General features: G+C 37.2%; 1 protein-coding gene across 2 annotated transcripts; it reads left to right on the top strand.

The window, feature by feature from the left end:
* The first annotated feature begins 366 nt into the window (after positions 1-366).
* Positions 367-20,173, top strand: ptpn9b (protein tyrosine phosphatase non-receptor type 9b). 2 transcript variants are annotated; one of them, XM_079813377.1, is made up of 13 exons: positions 367-456; positions 4,316-4,459; positions 5,985-6,074; positions 7,336-7,460; positions 7,551-7,656; positions 16,262-16,372; positions 16,498-17,357; positions 17,483-17,579; positions 17,902-17,971; positions 18,056-18,134; positions 18,594-18,744; positions 19,521-19,728; positions 19,815-20,173. In XM_079813377.1, exons 1-13 carry the CDS (start codon positions 424-426, stop codon positions 20,036-20,038), a joined length of 2,298 nt encoding a protein of 765 aa, XP_079669503.1. In that variant the 5' UTR covers positions 367-423; the 3' UTR covers positions 20,039-20,173. The 2 variants fall into 2 exon arrangements, with proteins under 2 accessions (XP_079669503.1, XP_079669504.1); XM_079813378.1 differs by lacking the exon at positions 367-456 and adding an exon at positions 4,141-4,187.
* Positions 20,174-22,832: the final 2,659 nt, after the last annotated feature.

A 22,832-nucleotide genomic window follows, 5' to 3' on the forward strand; every position in this document is an offset into this window, starting at 1 on the left:
TCTTACACGTGAAATCATAAACAAATCCTCATAAGTTCAATAAATTTAAATGTGGCCAGTACGGGGATCGAACCCGCGACCTTGGCGTTATTAGCACCACGCTCTAACCAACTGAGCTAACCGGCCAGCTTACGTTAAGTCTAGCCACATAAATAAACAAACTAATAGCTGATAACTTCTACTAGCTTTCTACAGATTTAGAAGATCTATCTTGAAAAATATGCTCCTCCCAGTCTATTTTTCTCGTGCATACATACTAAATTTCATAAATATATTTTATGCTAATTTCCAAGCATGGTTTCACCACATTACTGCGCATGTGCTTTCTTCCTGATGCACGCCGCCCTGACGTTCTTGACAGGCACTCGCGGCGCGTTCCCGACTGTAGAGAGGGCGCGCCCGCGTTGCTGCTCAGGCTTCAAGATGGCGGAAGCCCTGACAACTCAAGAGGAGGTGGTAAGATACCCAAATATTTTCACAGGTCCTTCGTCGATTCCGTGGCGTTTCACGCTGAGTCGCCACCAGCTCCTTTGTAGCATGTATTATGGTGATATGTCAGATAATACGGTTTGTTGTTTATTTATAAACAAGGGTGTTAATGCGAATCGCGGCCCTGTGGCTCTTTTTGAGGTAACGTTAACTTAGCTGAGGTAAATGCTAGCCATGTTAGCGAGCTAGCGACGCTTACCAGAATTATGCACATACATAACGGTTTATTAAATATTTATTGATAGACGTGATTGAAGATTTATGGGGAACTATTGGATTATAAAACGACTCTTTACATGTGTTGGACTAACTAAACACCAGCTGTCTAGAAGCAAGTAACATTAGGTTGGCTTACAACGTGAATGTGACTCGTCCTCGATCTAGTCTGTTTCGTCTTATTCTAACATGATGACTACATGAAATAAAAGCTACTATAACTCAGTTCTGCATCGCCGCCCTGTCTTATGTAACGTTAAAGATATATGAATGTCCATGTCGCGGTCGTAGGTAAATAACCGCGAACCGGGAGTGTGATGTGCTCCAGTGCTGGAGACTGGTATCACTTCTGTCTGTCTCACCACCGTGTGAACACTCATATCTAGTGCTGGAGGTGCCATTTATTCTGACTCGTTGAGGAAACGGTGTAATATAAGTGTAGCATAACGTCTGTCAACACGATCCGTCTCTCTTTACTGATGTCAGATCATCCTCCTGCTTCTGCACATGCATTTGATTGGGTAGTATCATCTTTGGGCACTTCAGAAGTACATGTTTTTTATTTTATTTATTGGCATTGGCATTTTTGCTAAGGGAAACGTTTTGGAAAACCAGGTAATGTGAGGTAGCTACTATAGATAGACTGGAACGTTATTAGTGAATTAACTAGTGGGATTCATTGGCTGGTAATATGGATAACCAGAGGATATTAGGTTAGGTCAGTAATGTTACTATATAGCCAATTAAATATATAAACTATCTTTCAAAATTTTGGGGTCAGGAATATTTGTGAACGATTTTAAAATAAGTCACCAAGGCTGCATTTATTTGATCAAACATACAACAATACTCTAAAAATTATTACAATGTAAAAGAAGTCTCTTCTGTTTGAATGTGTTTTAATGTAATTTATTCCTGTGATGGCAAAGCTGAATTTTCAGCAGTCATTACTCCAGTCTTCGGTGTCACATAATCCTTTGAAAATATTCTTATTTGCTGCCCAATAAACTTATATTATCATCAATGTTGAAAACCAGTTGGAAACTGACAGATTTTATTCATGGTTTTTTTGGTGAATAGAAAGTTCCAAAGAAATGTATTCTCCATCCATTCTGAATAAAAGTATTAATTTCTTTGAAACATTTTTTACTGACCCTATTTTTTTTTTTTGAATTATTACATAAAGATTCACTCACTAAGATTCACTAAAACGATCTGAAAACAGATGCATTATTTATTGACAAGGCTGTTGGCATTCTACAAGGGAGAATATTTCTGTAATACATGGAGAAACCCATCCGTTAGCATTCCTATTCATTAGGGGTGTGACGAGACATGAGATTGGGTTCACGAGAACGAGACGAGACGAGATTTTACATAGTATTTTTAAGAAATCCTCAGTGATGAAATGCATGACTAGAAAAATAGTTTGCAGGTGCATTTGAAATGTTTTAACTCATCATCATGTAATGAATGTCATTTTAGTTCTACTTGAGTATGAATTATCATATGCAGTAAAAGACAACAATACTCAAGCACTGTAAAGGGTTTCCCAAAAACTCAACTGACTGGCTTCTCTCCTGTATGACTGTCTCTTCAGACCTTACTGTACACAAGCTTCTTTTGAACTCCTGACCTAACTGAACTCCTTCCCACAAACTAATCATAGATATTAAGTGCATAATCAAAGTAGCCTACTCAATATTGAAAGCGCAAAAAGAGACCAAATTTTTCTTCAAGCATGATACAGAGCTAAGAGATGGTTACAACTAGATAGCTTTAATATTGGGAGATATTTGCATGCCTCCGGGAGCCGCTTTCAAACAGCGGTAACATATTGAAATTGCGTTTGAATGCGCGTCCCCGTTTATTTTTCACTTTCAATTTCGCAATCATGTGTTCTGAATAGGGAGCGGTGGAGCTGACCGAACATTTTCAAATATAAGTCTGATGCTTCTGCTGCGCAACAAATTAGGGATGCCACAATTCTCAATATAATATTGAATCGTTCGGTACAGCCTTCACGGTTCAATACGCGCTTGTGAATTGCGTTTTTTTTCGGTTTCACATTTAATTAATTATTTTTCTACAAATTCTATAATTTGCCTCCATCCCAATACTGAACAACGCGGCATACATTCACATCACACGTTAGTGGTAGAGTTATACTCACGGAACACTATAGTTATTCACAATCACGAAAGTTCATTATTTGCATGTGTTTTAAAGCCTTGCCGGTTTCATTCGCGTGTGCGGTTTTAACATGCGCTTTTCAGAGCGCGCGCACTAAAAGCCTGTCAAACACGTGAATACTGAACTAAGTAGTCGTCTTACTGCGTTAATACTGTCAAATACACACAAGGTTAACATAAACACAGTCGGTTATGTCTAAAGTAAAATCGCAATCGTGTCTGTATATTAGATGTGTAGAGGTCTTAAACTGACAGCAGCGCAGCCTATAGTGAACACGCTGTCCTTAAAGGGACAGTTCACCTATACAATTATGTCATTATTTACTCACTCTAATGTTGTTCCAAACCTGTATTCATTTCTCGATGACAGAATTTTCAGTTTTGAGTGAAATATCCCTTTAATGTTAATACAACAACAAAAGACAAAGAGAAAATCACTCACTGCTCTTGACTGAAAAACTAATACAGTAGCTAAGAATCAGTGTATATTTTATAGTGAAGTCTATGTAGTGTTTTATTTTTACATTTATTCATTCAATTTCATACTTAAATGCTGCTGTACAGCTCTGAGCTGCCAGTGTAAAACTTTATATATATATTTATTTTATATTATCCAATACACTAGGAATGTGTACAAGGGTTTTTTTTTAAGTAAAGTTTTAAGTTTAAGTAAGGTTTTTCAATTCTTTTAAGTAAAATAAAGAAAGAGTATTGCAATAAAAAAAGTCTTTTTTCTCTTTAACCTCTTGCGGTTCCTGTCGCCTAAGAATAGAATAACAAAAAATGTATGTGACAAGCCATCAGAACCGAACCGAACCGAGTAAAAACCGAGGTATGTATTGAACCGTGGACTAACTGTATTGTTGCATCCCTACAACAAATCCTCCGCCACGGTCCAGTTCACTAACATGTAACACACTCAGTCGTAACACATGCTCAATGTGATGATGGAATTGAAGCGACTGTTATCCACCTGAATTAAATAGTTTTTATTTCTAAAAAGGCAAAACTAGAGTGGAGGCATAATGTAAACGTAGCGTTGGCATATTCCTAACTTCACCCTCACACTCGAGACACGAGACAGCTTTTCACCTCGACGAGAAATCTCGTCACACCCCTACTATTCATCTCAGTGTATTTTGCCAAAATAAAACAGGGACTTTTGAATGGCAGTCAATGAAAAGGATGCTGTTTGCAGCCAGATGGTGTCATGTTAATCAGCCAAACTTTGGCCAAGCAGCTCGGTTATTGGATCTCAGAATGCCAAATAACAACTGATTTATCAACAAGGTTTATATATTTTTATCATTACAGTAAATATACAAAAATAAGAGAAAAAATAGATGCTGTGAATGGGTTGTGTAACTGACATTGAACATGGTTTTTCAAAAGAAATTTGTGTTTGTGTGTGCGCCTAGGCGGTGGAGGAGTTTCTGGCTGAGCTGAGATGCCGGGAACAGTCTCAGAATGCAGATCTTGTCAGTCAGATGACAGTGGTTAAGTTCCTCATGGCAAGAAAGTTTGATGTTTCCAGAGCCATTGACCTCTTCCAAGCTTACAAGGTATAGTAACCTAACGTGAAAATGTGTGTGTGTTAGGGATGAAACGATTACCGGTTTCACGATAAACCACGATAAAATGTAGTGACGGTTAGTAATATCATATAAAATTTAATTATCATTAAAACCGTGTGTGATTATCACAATTTTAAAACTCGCGGTAAATCTTGTCCAGTCAGCGTCAGTCTGGCTGCAGCGCTGTTTTCTGAATGAGAAGAAATGGCAGAAGGCAGTGACAGCACCGGGAGATTTTTCAGATATCTAAAAGGACCAAATCTGAGGCGTTGTCATATTTTGGCTTTTACAATAGTCCTGAGGGAAACTTAATCGAAGATGGTCACCCTGTCTGCAGAACATGCCAGAATAAAGTCGCTGTAATAGGGGGAACACTTCAAAACTACGAACGCAAGGCAAGTGGACTTTGACCTCAATACCAAAACTACGTCTGGGAAATAATAACGTGAAGCGAACGAACAAGTTCAGACAAGACTAGGGTGACATTTAAGGGATAATAATCAGGGTTTGCCATTAATTACCGCCATTTGCGGGTGTAACGTTATTTCGGCTGCACACTAGCCACTCTGCTGTTGAAATTATTATAGTCTTCTCAAAATCCATCTGTTATAATCGCGTTGCGCATTATAACCACTCACACGTGTTTATATTGAGTTTATGAATGCAATGTCTCATAATCAGAGGCGTTCAGATTATCCGGAATTTTGTTCAGAGCGCGCGCCGCTCTCACGCACTGAAATCTACACTAAAAGCAGAGATGTGTGTGATGTACGCAAGAGATTCACTCATCATACAGTGGATGACTGTTTTTGTTCTATTTCAGCAGCGAAAATAGTTTCAAACAAACACAGCAGGACCACAGCGCGTCTGATGTGACTGGCATAAAGTTGGTGAATTTAGGGACCGTCTCTAAAGTTACACACAACATTGGTAACGTTATACACGTTTGTAACTTTAATAGCATTTGAAGAGAATGAAAGTCATAAAACTGACTGTAAAGTGATCATCTAGGTGTCAGGTATGATGCAGACATTTTGATATTTAATAAAATAAACTGTCAAATCATATGCAAATATGGATATGCATTATTTCTCTAGGATACTGTTTGGGCTTTTACACAAAACATGCTAGATTTAAATGCATCATTGTTGAACACTGATGAGAATATTGCTTGAGAATATATTTACAGAGATAATATTAGAGATTATATTTACGAGAAATTATTATTATTTATGCGTTGCTATATTGACCACGGCCATTATAAGGAAGAAAATCCCACAGAATCTTGCTTAAAAAAGTGCATAGAGCTGCTTTAGTTTGTTTGTTGATTTTCAAATATAAAACTTGAACAAAACCGTGATAATATTGATAACCGTGATAATTTGGGTCACTATAATCGTGATGTTAAATTTCCATACCGTTTCATCCCTAGTGTGTGTATGGTTGCTCATATAACATTCATACTGCATGAAAGAGTCCCTTTACATTCCAATGCATGTGTGTGTGTCTGCAGAACACCAGAATAAAGGAAGGCATCTACAATATTAACCCAAATGAGGAGCCTTTAAGGAGCGAGTTACTTAGTGGGAAATTCACAGTTCTGGTGAGTATGGTTTCTGATGCACCTAATGTGTGAACATTAGTAATGAACAGATCAGCTTTTTGGATGCTGTTACCAGTTTTCTTGTGCTTCTCTGCTGAAGGAACATTTTAGTTGTACAGATTGGAGATGGCATGATTTGTTCTAAGTCATTGTGGTTTTTGTGGTCAGATTGGCCCTGGTAGTCGGATGTTAAAAACTATTTCAAGTTATTTTATGTTTTTAGACATTTTTCAGTCATCTAATCATATAGGCAATCAATTACATTTACATGATTGTAATGAGCTTACACTGCTGTGGGTACACTACCAATTAAAAGTTTGGGTCTTTTTTTCTTAAAAAAAGAAAGAAAAATAAATTAATACTTTATTATATCAGCAAGGACACATTCAATTGATCTTAAGTAAATACTTTTAAAATAAAACAAAACATTTGTGTCTCAAATAAATGCTGTTCCATTGAACTTTCTATTCATTAAAGAATCCTGAAAAAATGGATCTTGGTTTCCACAAAATATTAAGCAGTTCAACTGTTTCCAACATTGATAAAAATAACAATGTTTCTTGAGCAGCAAATCAGCATACAAAAATTATTTAAGTAAAGGCTGCGTGAAATAAGGAATAAATTACATTTTAAAATGGCAAACGTGTGTCTTGGAAAACTCTTTAAAAAAAAAATCCCCATTTTTACACACTTTGTGAAAGACAGGAGAACTAAATACTGAGTAATAAACCCAAACTTTGGCCAACTGTAAGTACAAGAAGAATTTGGACGCAATAATTTTTAATCACTTTCAGATTATGCGAAGGAAAAACTGCACAAGTTGCAATCATTCATATTTACTGTTCATGTAAATAAAGAAGAAATTAAAGGCCACCATCATTGCTAAAGGGATGGCGAAGGCAATTTAATCTCTGATCTCACACCATCACACACAGAGCAGTTCCATGATCTTTGTTTAGTCTGGACGTTACTGTTTGTTTCAGTCATTTTTCATTCAGGGTCATGCTGTATACAGAGTTTGCTCAAGTGTTTGTGTAGGCAGGTCTGATGTATTCATCACATCTTAAACAGTTTTCAGAGCTCTGAACATGCAAGAGAACTGTTCCAATGATATAAGGAATAATCAGCTTTAATGCAACTTCTACTACATTAAACTGTTTGGCTACTTTGACTGCTTTCACTTGCATTTACTGGTGATGTGTATCTATGTGTTAATTGCAAGTATGTTGTGTATGCATTAATTTGGCTTCTGTGTGTATAGCCCGGCCGTGACGCGAAAGGTGCAGCTTTGGCACTTTTTACAGCACGTCTCTATCGGCCAGACCTCACTACCCATAAGGCTGTTCTTCAAGCCATTATATATCAGCTGGACAAGGCCATTGAGAGGTAAAATAGACCACATCCATAAATCTGATGAAATTTAAAGTGGTTAACGGCTCTGCATCTTCATCTAAAACATCTTTCTCTCCCCCCTAGTGTTCAGACACAGAGAGATGGGCTCATTTTCATCTATGATATGACTAACTCTACTTATGCCAACTTTGACTATGAGCTTTGCGTGAAGATTTTGAATCTGCTTAAAGTAAGTGTTGTTATGCTGTCAAGACCATCTGTCTGTTTCACAGTGTGTTCATATGGCATCAATAGAACTCGGTGGGGTTTGGATTTGCTCTTGAGATTTTCTCCTCTTTCACATCTTTATTTTTATCTGTCATCTGTATTTACTATTAGGGCTGTCGTGAAAAGTGGAGGAATGCAAGCTACCACCGCAACCGCGATGTTCACATTTTCTTTTCTTTTTTTCATAAAGCTATTAGGGCTGGTTCGAATACCTTTTTTGAGCTTCAAAACTTCAGTAGTAATCAACACCGAATATTCGAAGCTCCGGAGGGAAGGGGCTGAACATATTCTTCTCTCTAATAAAGGCAGGAATCTTGAGAAGTGGCGCGCCTCACGCGGGCAGGGCTTATATGCTCTGAAAACGGACACTGCACTAGTGATACAAAACCCACAGGTCTGTTACATCCAAGTAACAAGCTCCAATATTTTGCTGTAGATCCATTTAGATTGATAATAACGGGTAATAGGCTTGATGCGAGGTGTTACCGGTTCAGGCATAATACCGGTTACATCACTTGCCCACCGCGGCACTGCCCACACCGTCGGTTTGATTTTTATAGTAATAAAATAATTTAGTTCAGTTAGAAAATAGACACTACAAATAAAAACTGAACGTGTCTGCCCAATACAGCGTGAGCCGAACGAGAATCACAGCACAAACGCAGCAGGAGTCAGATTTCGTTCATCACGAGAGTGAGGAGCTGAATGTCAAGATGATCGCGGAAGATTTGGTTTCAAAGCGAAATGGAAAAGCGCCTATTTAAGTGAGTTTGTCATTGTACTGTTTTGTTGTTGTGTTTTTCATTAAGAAAAATAGGCTAATGAGCCCACCATTTAAGCAATCCGCCCCCTAATTAGCGCTAATTTTAAAACCGAAAGTGACATGCGCACGGCCACCCTGTCATTCATTCACGACCGCACAGTGCACACCCTAACGGGTAAAAAGGCTAATACATTTTGATTCAATTATTCTATTTTCCACAATGTCAAACGAACGCAGCTTAACCCAAAATACAAGCCCAGGCATGCTCTGCTTTTATATAAGCTCATGCAGTTGTGCGCTCTAGACAGAAAATATACTCCAGTTTCAGGGAACACTTGGGCTAAGAAGAAGCAAATTATTATTATTTTTTTTTAAATATAACGAGGTTGGCTTTCTATTCAACTGTCCATCCTATTAGAAACGGCTAGACTATAAGATAATTATTAAAAAAAAGAGTATTTTGTATTATTATATTGTATTTTGCCAAATTTTATAGTGTAACATATTCTAGTGCGAATGAGATCCTTTTCGAGGTGGTGTGCGAAAAAAATAAAAAGAATATTAGATTCCCAAAATTTAAAATCAAATACCAACCCACCAAACGAATATTCAAATATTCTGGTCCAGCCCTAAAAGCTATGCCTTTCTTTGTAGAAAGAGGCTTTGTAGATTTATACTAAACAAGCCTAGAGTGAGAGTGTGTGTGCGATTACCTGCATCTGTCCTTCTTCTGTTTAAGTTATTTATTTGTGAAAAAATTAATAAGTTTGCAATGTCTGAAGAGGAAAGTGAAATCTTTGTTGTAGCATCCTGTTAACGTTTAAGGGTATTTCCCATGAATGGCGTCAGTGATGGTCAGTGACAATGCAATTGTTCTCTATGAAGTGAAGCGTCAGCTTCAGCGTTACTCTGGTGACACATTGCTGGTCGGTTGAGCCTTGTAAAGTGGTCCTCAAATAATTTCAACACCTTGTTTAATTAGTGAATGAATCAGTGTTTTTGTACGGAAGCCGTGAACCGCAAAGTAAAAAAAAAAAAGAAATCTGTAAAAAAAAAAAAAAAACTTGAATTTTGTGAATAAAGTCAAAATATTTTGTAAATAAAGTCGAAATATTTTGTGAATATTTTGTGAATAAAGTCAAAATATTTCAAGATTAAAGTCAAAATTACAAACGCAGCCTCATTGACGGAACACACACACACACTACAGCGCTGCAGCCGCTAGTGTATTTGAACAGGGGGCTGAAAACTTTCATCATCCATCAGGTAGCCTAATTGCCCTTAACGTACAGTTAATATCACTAAACGAGATAACCTGAACACTATGTTTTATATTTCAATTTTATCTTAACGTTGAAACCGATAGGACAGGAGTTTTAAAACTGCAAGCGCCTGCTCAAGAAGAATGATTGGTTTAGGCCAAAACTGTGATTTGTGAATATAATTAAATAAACCCTTTTATCATTATTATTTTATACATTAATATATGCTTTATGATTATGAATATGATTTATGACATTCCAGTAAATTGAAAATATCATCTAGCTAAGTTCAATAAAAAGCAGTACAAATTATATTACTAATTATAGTAAATTAAGACATCCAGATTTCATCATGGATTTTATGCAATTAAAACAATTATCACAGAATAATGGTTTCTATTCTGTAATAAAGGATATGGCAATTAACATTGCATTATTCATATAAATATGGAAATACGCCAAGATGGCTTGAAAAACACACATAAAACACCTATATGATCACATTTTGTGTTAATTGTCCTCATGTTTCATCAGTCAAAAGGTTTCTGCTTTTTATCGAATTTAGCTGGATGATTTTTACCATTTTGCCTACTGGAACGTCATAAATCATTACTTCTACGAGACCGTTTTTGGCGTTGTGTGAGAGCGCGCCCTGCAGCTGCAACCCTTGAACTTACACTATACATAAGGCTCACATGATCATCTCATTTTGGATAGGAAATAGTGACTGGATGGTTTAGTGATATTAACTGTACGTTAAGGGCAATTAGGCTACCTGATGGATGATGAAAGTTTTCAGCCCCCTGTTCAAATACACTAGTGGCTGCAGCGCTGTAGTGTGTGTGTGTGTGTTCTGTCAATGAGGCTGCGTTTGTAATTTTGACTTTAATCTCGAAATATTTCAACTTTAATCTCGTAATTCTCTTTTTTTTTTTTTTTTTTTTTACAGATTTTTTTTTAAATACTTTGTGGTTCAGGGCTTCCGTATTTTTGAACACATTAGTTGAATGAACAGTTTAATGATGTTCTGTCCCTGGCCACCACCTAGTAATGTAACCTAACCTGCACTGACTGACAGACCAGTGATGGCAGTGCTGATACTGGTAAAATATCAGCAGTCTTAGATCGGAACTGCATATGGCATGCATATGACAATAGCTCAACAAGCTTATTGTCAGGTTTATGTTCTGTTATGTGGACCCTTATTTTGACGTTCTGTTGTTTCCTTTTGTTCCTGTTTCCCCCTTCTGTTTAGCTTTGGTTTCATGGGTTACTGATTATGTCCTTGTTTGGTTATATAGTTGCGTATTAGTTTAACACGTCTAGTTTACTTTCTTTTGTTTTACCGTTTATATAGCCCTGTGTTTCAGTTGTTCTTGGTCTTGGTCAGTTCTTGTTTAGGTATTGTGTGGTTTGCGTTATTTTCCTGCGTGTTCATTGAGTGTTTGGATTATTAATAAAGCCTGTTTTGTTTTTGAATCTCCTTTAGTTTTGTGCCTGACCACATTGTAACACTTATTTATATAGCAAAAAATAAAATAAATTATATAAATAAAAAATACATTTAAAAAGTTGCGATAATATTTCATACAGCGATATTGAGACACTAAAAATCACTGCAAGGGAAATCCTTCATCGCAACAGCCCTAACCGTTATATTTGTAATTAGTGATGAACTGGAGCTTTATTAATGCTTAATCACATACAAGGGCTGGAGATTTTTACATTATATCATATAACAAAATGTTACATATTGCTGTGATTTTTATTTACTTTTTATTTGGCTAAAATACAGGTTTCCTAAAGATTTTGCCATTACACTAGTTTACCAATCCTTGTTTTTTTTGCAATTGGCAAGAGTGTTACAGTGTTGTAATAGTGTCTGAGTTCAGTAGAAAAAGCTACCGAAAATTTTAGCTAACAAAATGTTGACGATATGACTTTATTTTTTCTCATATACATTAACATTCAAAAGTTTGGGGTCATTACTTTTTGAAAGAAGTCTCTTATATTCACCAATGCTGCATTTATTTGATCAAAAATACAGTAAACATTCAGCATCATTTCTCCAGTCTTCAGTAGGTGCTGTAATCGGTTTAGGGATGAAACGGTATGGAAATTTAACATCACGATTATAGTGACCCAAATTATCACGGTTATCAATATTATCACGGTTTTGTTCAAGTTTTATATTTGAAAATCAACAAACAAACTAAAGCAGCTCTATGCACTTTTTTAAGCAAGATTCTGTGGGATTTTCTTCCTTATAATGGCCGTGGTCAATATAGCAACGCATAAATAATAATAATTTCTCGTAAATATAATCTCTAATATTATCTCTGTAAATATATTCTCAAGCAATATTCTCATCAGTGTTCAGCAATGATGCATTTAAATCTAGCATGTTTTGTGTAAGAGCCCAAACAGTATCCTAGAGAAATAATGCATATCCATATTTCCATATGATTTGACAGTTTATTTTATTAAATATCAAAATGACTGCATCATACCTGACACCTAGATGATCACTTTACAGCCAGTTTTATGACTTTCATTGTCTTCAAATGCTATTAAAGTTTCAAACGTGTATAACGTTACCAATGTTGTGTGTAACTTTAGGGACGGTCCCTAAATTCACCAACTTTATGCCAGTCACATCAGATGCGCTGTAGTTCTGCTGTGTTTGTTTGAAACTATTTTCGCTGCTGAAATAGAACAAAAACAGTCAACCTCTGTATGATGAGTGAATCTCTTGCGTACATCACACACACATCTCTGCTTTGAGTGTAGATTTCAGCGTGTGAGCGGCGCGCGCTCTGAACAAAATTCCGGATAATCTGAACGCCTCTGATTATGAGACATTGCATTCATAAACTCAATATAAACACGTGTGAGTGGTTATAATGTGCAACGCGATTATAACCGATGGCTTTTGAGAAGACTATAATAAGTTCAACAGCAGAGTGGCTAGTGTGCAGCCGAAATAACGTTAACTTATACCCGCAAACGGCGGTTGTTAATGGCAAACCCTGATTATTATCCCTTAAATGTCACCCTAGTCTTGTCTGAACTTGTTCGTTCGCTTCACGTTATTATTTCCCAGACGTAGTTTTGGTATTGAGGTCAAAGTCCACTTGCCTTGCGTTCGTAGTTTTGAAGTGTTTCCCTCTATTACAGCGACTTTATTCTGGCATGTTCTGCAGACAGGTGACCATCTTCGATTAAGTTTCCCTCAGGACTTTTGTAAAAGCCAAAATATGACAACGCCTCAGATTGGGTCCTTTTAGAGGCTGAACAATCTCCAGAGTACTGTCACTGCCTTCTGCCATTTCTTCTCATTCAGAAAACAGTGGTGCGCGCAACAGACTGATGCTGACTGGACAAGATTTACCGCGAGTTTTAAAATCGTGATAATCACATGCGGTTTTAATGATAATTAAATTGTATTCGATATTACTAACCGTCACTAAATTTTACCGTGGTTTATCGTGAAACCGGTAATCGTTTCATCCCTAAATCGGTTTAAAAGTCCAATCCGAATGAAAATGCTCCATTTAAACACCTCAATCGGAATAAAATGGCCAAACCGAATGAAATTGTAATCGGTTTGAGAGGGGTGGGATAAACCTTTTCATGAACCGATCAAACGAAAAATTCCACCATGTAAACAACCTGATCCGATTACTTTGAGTGCACGTCTTTCTGTGACGTGATATACAGCGCTCGCCTCCACAACTGAAGAGAGCGCACCACCCTCACAACAGGCTAATGTTGACAAGAGAGGAAAGTTAATTTTTCTGAGGTATTAAACTTTTTATTTCGTAACATGTTATGAACATGATGTTGGAATAATGACACAGACATAGCCTGGCTACACCATCGCATCTTGACAGCGTTTGCCCTAGGCTTCAACTGCGCCTGACAGAATAATTAATTTTTCTGAGGTGATTCTTACACTTTACAACAAATAATGAATAGCTTTTATAAAACTCTATAAGTCCTGGGGGCCGTTGAGTTGCCATTGCAACGGGGAACATTTAAGCTGTTGGAGAAGACGTGTCGACATTTTGTTTCTCGTAAGTTAGATATAAAAAAAAAGTTCAACAACTGCTTCAAATTGGTTAAGTAACATTACCCACAGTCTACTTTAATTACTTTTGTTAGTACCATAATCACAAAGGTATAAATATTATCTTTCCTTAATCATCTGAAATATCTATGCGTTTAGTACTAGTATGCGGAGCACGTCTTGAATGCTTTCATTCATGTTTCACCGTACATCCTATGTTTTTATTAATAATTTGGGTGCATTTTATAGTTAATTTTGTGTTTTTCAAAATAAATGAATTGAATTAATGTTGATTCCGCATTCATCATTCACAGCTGTTGAAATAGCCATTGTATAGGACATAAATTAGTTTAAACTGCTGCTTGTCCGCCCACAGAAAAATAAATAAATATAAAAACTACCAACACAGAACTATGATACTGATAAACATGATACTTCAGAAATCTTTCTATGCTGAATTCCTGCTCAAGAAATATTTGCTATTAATATCAATGTTGGAAACAGTTGTGCTGCTTAATATTTTGTGGAAACTGTGAATATTTTTTGTAAGCGTCCCGACATGCATAGATGTAAAATATGTGGAAAAGATCAAAAGTGTGGCTACATTTCACCAGGCTCAATGCCAATAGCGTGCAAAACAATATTCACAACAAGATAATTGCTGCCAAGACTATAGAAAGCTTGAAATATCTACGTTTAAACAAACCAATTCAAATCGAAAACAAATACTTCATGTAATCCAAATGAAAGGTTCATTTCCCTCTATAGGCGTTCACTACTGCAGAGATGACGAGTCGGCATCGTCAACGTTACCTTTGCAGCCAACACGGACTTAGAAAACACTAGTTTATTTATAATTAAAATTAATGTCTCCTTGCTATTTTTACATTTATAAACATTAGGCTACTTTTGCCAGTGTTTTTCGGCCAGCTTTATGTGTGCACTTGAGCGCGAGGCATATATTCTGCCCCCCAGTACCCTATAAATGAGTCTTTGGTTTTATGTTGACTTTTTTTACTGACTCAAAAGGGTTTTTTTGAGGTAATGTAATCTTGTTAAAACAGTAATATAAATTATAATATAAAACTTGCTTTTATACTTTAAGTTTTTTAAAGTAGAAGTACATTTCATAAATTCTCAGCATCTTAAGACTAAAATGGCACTTTGAGAAGCTTGATAAATACTGGCCCAGATCCTGATAAATTTCTTAAAATGTTATTGTTCAAGTGGTTGGTTCCTGCTATTTAGGGAGACTGTTGACCTTAGAAGGATAATTCTGAGAGTGCAACATGAGAAAAAGTCCAGAGATGGGGAAAAGTATGTTTACTTGTCCCCTTTTAATTAACAGATTTTTCTTTAGCCCTGCCCATAACAGGTGCACAAACTCGAGCACACAGTCGCACGGCCTCCTTAGACAAACATTTTTAGTAGAAAGAGACAAGCCCTTTTGTTCCAGCATTACAATGCCCCTGTGCACATGGCAAGATCCATAAAGAAATTATTTACTGAGTTTAGTGTGAATGAACTTGACTGACCTGCGCAAAGTTTGGACCTGAACCCCACTGAACACCTTTGGGATGAATTGGAATGCAGACTGCGAGCCAGAACCCCATCACTCATCTTCACTGCCTCAACTCACTGATACTGTAGTCTCTGAATGGGAGCAAATCCCAAAATCGAATGCCTTCCCAGAATAGTGGAAGCTGAGGCAAATATAGAATGAGCCGCCTGTTAATGCAGATGGTTTAGCAAGCATATATGAGTGTGTAGGCATACACTATATGCCTATGCATTTTTAGGCATATAGTGTATTAACAGATACTCCATCGTTAAAAAGTTTCGGGTCAGCACATATTTTTAATTTTTTTAAAGAAATTGTTTTAACTTTATTCAGCAAGGACACATTCAATTAATCAAAAGTGACAGTAAAGACATTTACATTTTTGTTTCAAATAAATAAAACTTTCAAAGTATCCAGAATTTTTTTTTAATCACAGTTTCCACCATATTAAGCAGCACAACTGTTTTCAGCATAGATCATGTTGAGAAATTAGAAATACTTCCTGAGCACCAAATCAGCATTAGAGTGATTTCTGAAGGGCCAGTTCACACCACGGACGATAACTATCTTTATAATTATCGTTCTTGTGTGAATGGGCCTTATTGGCTGCAAAAAATTCAGCTTTGCCATCAAAGGAATAAATTACATTTTAAAATATATTACAATAAAAAAAAAAATCTATTTTCTTGTTTAATAATATTTCACAATATTACTTGTTTTTACTGTATATTTGATCAAATAAATGCAGCCTTCGTGAGAATAAGAGACTTCTTTTAAAAACATTTCAAAACTTTTGAACCATTGTTCTTGATAAAAAAAACAAAAAAAACTTGTTTAGTGGGTGGGTTTGTGAATGGAAATGCCACAGTCTTTTGTGTATTGTGCTTACTGTCTGTCTTTTTTGTGATTTAGGGGGCTTTCCCTGCTCGTCTGAAATGCGTCTTCATTGTGTCGTCTCCGCTGTGGTTCCGAGCACCGTTTGCGGTACTTCGTCTGTTTGTGAGAGAGAAACTGAGAGAAAGGGTATGTCTAGCGCTCTGTATAACTGAATATGCAAACATTAAACTCTTTAAACCTCTTGGAATGTTGCAATAATTTCAATGTGATTTGCTTATTTGTATTCTTATGATGTTTTTCTACCTCTGCAGGTCTGCACTGTAAAAGCCCACGAACTGGTTAATCACATCCCGGTCAGCTCCCTTCCAGAACATTTGGGTGGATCGTCACAGTATAGTCACATCGCCTGGATCCAGTCCTGTGTCAACTCCAGCCCTAATCACCCCAATAACTCTTCCTACGCCACTCTGGACTGCTTGGGCAGTCTGCTCCGCTCCTACTCCATGGAGCATGGTCAGAATACCTCAGCTGACCCCTTAACTGCCAATACTTCAGGGGCCACCCTCCTGGGGGACGGATTGAACTCGAACTGCACCATATTAGATGACGGCAATGCCAACCTGCAAAACCACAGGACAGCAGGGCACGCGCATTGGAACGGCTCTGTGCTGCCAGGTTTGGGGGGCATTTCGGGGTCCAACGCCAATGTGGTCAATGGGCGTGGCCGTCAGCCGCCCCCACAGTCCGACACGCCACCAGACACGCCCCTGCATCAAAAACACACAGCCGGTGCTATAATACCAGGAGGAGGAGGGACTATGGCTCTGGAAGGAGCATGTTTAGACGACAGTAGGCAGGATGGCAACGGTGCCGAGGACAGCCAACAGGATATGGAGTTTCTGGAAGAGGAAGTGGACGGAGAAGATGGCGTTCCACCCCTCCCACTGAAATCAAGGCCGCCACCCCTCCATCACAGCCCCACCCCAGATATGAGCTGGTTACCGGGAACGATGACGGAAACGGCGGCATTGTCAGTGCATGTGGCTGAGCCAGGCGGAATGAGCGTGCAGGATCTTGTGCAGCACGTGAAACGCAAAAAGAAGAAGGGCATTTATCAGGAGTATGAGGAAATCCGCAAGGAACCTCCTGCTGGAACCTTTGACTACTCTAAGTAAGTGACATTTGCATTTGGGTATTTGACATATTATACACTTCTTTGTCTGTAAATGTATTTGATGATACATTTACAGACCAAGAAGGTGTTTGCTTGTATAAATATGATGTTTATTCTGACAGGAAAGCCTCTAACCAGATAAAGAATCGCTACAGTGATGTCCTTTGCCTTGACCAATCACGCGTTCGACTCTGTCCACTCAATGATGAGGACGACGAGGTCAGAGTAATGCCCATTTTCCCCTTATGATGATCTTCATGGTTGTCATTGTTCATTGCAGTCGTATTATAGTATTAAAGTATTTAACATTATTTTAAACTAGCTTTTATGTTTTTGTTTGACTTTTTTAGTAAATGTATGCTTTGCACTTATTTAATATTTCTATTTAATTTTAATTTATTTGTATTTCTGTTTTTGAAATGTTAGTACTTCAACTGAAACTTTCAGTTTTTTTCTAATGTTTTTATTTTTTCAGCTTTATATCAGCTATATATACACTTATTCATTTCACAATTTTTTTTATTTATTTTTTTATATATAGACATCTGACTACATCAATGCAAGTTTCATGGATGGTTACAAGAGGAGTAATGCTTACATCGCTACTCAGGGTGAGAGTTTTAGTTTTCCAGAACTAAACATTGTGTCGTGAAGTGCACGTACATGTGTAAATGTAAAAGTTTGGCTTGTTTCAGGGCCTTTGCCAAAAACATTTGGAGACTTTTGGCGAATGGTGTGGGAGCAAATGGTTTTAATCATTGTCATGACTACAAGGTTAGTTTCCTACTTTAAAAAAGTTATATTGCTTTTCCTTGAAAAAATGTTTTAATGATGCTTTAACAGGATTTTGGACAATTATATAGGACTGCAACTAACAACTACAATACTGTTCAAGTGTTTGGGGTCAGTAAGATTGTAGATTTTAAAGAAATGTATCTTTTTCAGCAAGGATGCATGAGATCAAAAGTGTTACAAAAGATTTCTGTTTCAAATAAAAATGTTCTTTTGAACTTTCTATTCATTAAAGGATTTGTTTTGCAGCCCTATGATAAAGTTATTTACTTTGTTATGCAGTTGAATGCCAGAAATGGTAATTCAAACAATGACTTGATAATAGAATGTCTGTCCTTTTATAAAATTTTTATATTTTTTCTTCATATTTATAGTATAATAAGGATTAATGTATGATGAAGTCAATTTTAACTCTTTACAATCTATCTATGTCCATCTCAGAGTTGTAGAGCGAGGCAGAGTGAAATGCGGACAGTACTGGCCCTTAGAGGCTGGTCGCACTGAGGATTATGGGTACTTTTTGGTGAGAAATGTCCATATTGAGATGTTTCAGGACTTTAAGCTATCACGCCTGGAGCTCTTCAACACTCAGGTCAGTCCCTCAGTCTCTGTTTGTATCTTTTATTACCTATGTATTTTTTTGTTATATATAATTTAATTTTAACACCCTGAGCACTGGCTCTGCCATAGAGGTTTGACATTTAATTAGCTCAAATAGCCAGTTGTTTTGACTATCAAGATTAATTCTGGTCTACTTTTCAGCTTATGGTTCACACTTATGGTCTGTCCACATTTGTAGTTCAGTTCTCTTGGTTTTTTTGGTACGGACCAAAAAAGAATAAATTTTATATTCAATGATACATTTTATCCTGGTTTTCTTACGGCTCACGGTTTCATTTTTAACACCGAAAAACTGCTTTTATGACATGTATTTTAGATAGAACTTGCGGAACATGACAATGATGTGTGCTAAATGTGCTTATTGAAAGTGCGTACATTAGGGCTGCAATAAATTATTATTTAGAAAAATCGATTAATACAGTGATTATTAGAACGATTAATCGACTAATGGTCGATTATTTCACCAATTAGTCCAAAGGCTTTGATCGATTATTCAGCTTTTGCAATTTGTTGAAATATTGAGTTATACCCATTCTAACTAATAAACAAAACAAGGAAATCACTTCAGCATTGTCTTTTTAATGAAGTCCGAGCCAAATCTGCTTAAGATTTTCTGTCCTCCTCAGAAGTCATCAATGATCCAACTGCTACAATGGCTAAAATAATACGTTGAGGCTTTTTATATGTATATTAATGGCTATGATAATCTTGTCAAAATGTAATTGACAGTGCAAACTTCTCTTTCAGACAGGAGAATGTAGGGAAGTGTCTCATTATCTCTACATGAGCTGGCCAGATTTTGGTGTTCCGAAGTCAGCGTCAGCCATGTTGGATTTCCAGGCACACGTGAAACATAGACAAGAGTCTTCATTACGAACACTGTATCCTGATTGGACGGGCCACCCAGGAGGCCCCCCAGTGGTGGTGCACTGCAGTGCAGGCATCGGCAGAACAGGCGAGTTTCTTACATACATTTTTCCTCTTAATTTCTTAACTGCGCTGTAGCGTGTCTTACAGGCTTTCTTTTGTCTTCTCCCTCAGGCACGTTTTGTACTTTAGACATTTGTCTCTCCCGTCTGGAGGACATCGGGACAGTGGACATTAAGCAGACGGTGCGTCGCATGCGGACGCAGCGTGCCTTCAGCATCCAAACCTGGGACCAGTACTACTTCTGCTACAAAGCAGTGATCGAGTACGCCCAACAGAGCGGCCTGCTGCAGCCCGTGGAGTGGTCCGACACAGAGCTGGAGACCGACAGCGAGTGAATCAGGAAAAACAGAACTCGCACGAGAGGGCGCAAGAGGCAAAGAAGGAAAAGAAGTCGTCTTTTCCCCTCTCCAGGCTACAGGTAGACTCCACTGCCACCTCTTTTCTGCCAAGAAAGATGCGGAGATAAAGAAACGAGGAGCGGAGGATGCTTTTATCCTGCCACTTTTCAAGCCCTTCTTTTTACTCTGATCTGGACGAGATCGGAGACTGTGGCTTGGTGTACGAGTTGTAGCATTTTTTATATATATATATATATATAAGTATAAATACTGACTTGCACATGTGGAATGACAAACTTGAAAAATCCAGTTTATCGTATTACCTGCTCAGTGTTGTCAATTCAATATCACTCAACTTGGGGTTAAATTCACACTTTTTATCAAAGTGTAAGAACATAAAACTTGAATTTTTTTCTTCTTCTCCGTCACATTAAAATAGCAATTTATGTGTGTCTGAACAGGTTCCAACAGTTTTCTTTCCATGTATTTGTTGATATTATTTGTGTACTTCATCGTTAAACTAATCTTCAAGCCAAAGGTATGGTGTCGAATGCTTGGATGTATCCGGAATGATTGTTGTGACCCTTGTATATCTTGTAACATACATTTATATATTGTGCATAACAACCTTTTGAAAAGCCTTGTTTTAATATAATACTCTTAACTTTCTTCAGAATTTATGGATATGTATACATATATGTATATGTGTATAAGTGGGTTAAAACAATATGAAAAGAGGAGGAACACAACTGGTGATATCTCGGTGACTGTTCTGGAGGTTCTGCTGTTTTGATTTTCATCCAACCGTAATCCATGATTATCCAGCCTTAATGCAGGGCATCTATCATTCACAGGGCGTCTCAACTGTGAGATTCTCTCTGAATTCTGGCCCTTAACCTTCAATCACTGCCTTGCTCCCTCTAAAGTATGAACTTTGACTCAGCTGGGTTTTTTTTATTTCTACTTTCTAAAAAAAAAAAAAAAAGATATCTCTGTCCACTATGAGCCCCAAGTTGAAGTCTCCTGAGCCGCACGGACACTAAATCTGTTACCACGATTATCTTAAGTGTTCCGTTTTGATGTGAAGTGTTGGAGTCATTTGTTACGAGTGAACTGGGGTCTTAAACTGTGCGGTGTGTGGAGTCCTGGGGTCAAAAAGCCTCAGTTTTTGTGCCTTCAAGTTTTCCGTAGCGCAATGTGTAGTTTCAGGCAACGAATAGAACAACTGGTCTCACATGCATATAGGGAATTTTTGTTAATCTCAGGGGTATACTTGGTGTTTTCCTGTTCTCAAAAAACGTCATTTGCCTCTCTGGTAATTATTTACACAAAAAAAAAAAAAAAAGACAAAAAAGAAAGTATACAAATTCTATTTTGAGTTTCATACAGCATCCTGTATTATATTCTGTTTTTATTTATGCCTTTGTAGAACTTCAGCAGTATTGAAATTTGAATGTTGGTACGAAAAAATGAACAGACATACCATTTTAAACAGATAAGCTAAAGAAATCAAACCACAAAACGAAAGACTGATCAGTTTTGTTTTTTCCGTTCACTTCTGTGTGCAATTGTTACTCAGCATTGTGCTTTGGGAGAAAAAAAAAATCTGTTATTTTTCCAGATGCCTGTAGCAGAACCTTTTTCATACTCTGTGAACTGTTAAAGGGCCAAGACTGAAACAAGACATGTGACCCATCAGCACGGCTGCCACTAACAGTTTTTAACTATTTGCCAATCAAAAAGACAGAAAGATGTTTTACATGTAAGAAAACCAACATAAAAACAAACACAGGATATGAACTTGAATGTTATGATTAGATAACCACATTGTCTTTGGGAGAACTTTGGAATGCTTTCTCCTTGAATATCAATGCTTGTATGAAGACAGGTGGTAGTGAATGTGTGAACGTCCCGCTCATCTAACGTTTACTTGTGTGCAGAACATGCTTGACTGTTTTCTACAGCTGATTCCTGCTTGAATGAGATTTAAGTGGAAGACACACACGTGGCTTTGATTTATTAAAGCGGTCGGGAATGCAATGTGTGTTCTTTCTTTTTTTATTTCGGTGCCCAAAGTTCTTGTGATTGAGTAATGGCCTTTTTACCCGACATCTGCAGTAGTGTCGTAGTAAACATGAATATGATACTGAAACTGAGCATGTGTTTGTGTGTTAAATGTTGATGAGAATTGAAACGTGAAACAGTGACTGTATTGAAATATATAACAATTTTGTTTTCAGAAAGGAGTGATTTATTTCCGAATTGGCTACAATTTGGTGTGTTTGAGCCAAACGGCATACAGCATATTTACTCTCTTTGGATCTGGTTGATTGCTGGTTTGAAAGCGTCACATACAAAAGTAAATTGTGTTGGAACCCAACAGAAACCTGCATAGGAATTATAAAATGGACTTGTATTTGTTCATAACAGAAGTTGGATGTTATCCTTAGCTTCTGTATGGCCCCATGAAAGTGCCTGTTTACTAGCACTCTGTACATTGTTGCCACTAATGATTTAAACTAAAATGAACTGCCTTGTTTATACAAAATATTGAGGGTGACTGTTGATAGCTGTATACTGATGAAATGCATATTATATAATTTAATGAAACATAATACTAATCCATTGGTAATTTTTGACTGTAGGTAAATTGTTGAACTAACACTAGGGGGCGATAACAGCTAACATGTTCGGATAAGGTTATTGACTGATGGAAAATTCTCAAAATGGTCAAATCAGAACAAGAATCATTGCATCGGTGCTGGAAAACAAAATAGTAAGTTGTACTGTG

This window comes from Gobio gobio (genome assembly GCF_949357685.1).
Source record: "Gobio gobio genome assembly, chromosome: 3".
NCBI classification, from domain to species: domain Eukaryota; kingdom Metazoa; phylum Chordata; class Actinopteri; order Cypriniformes; family Gobionidae; genus Gobio; species Gobio gobio.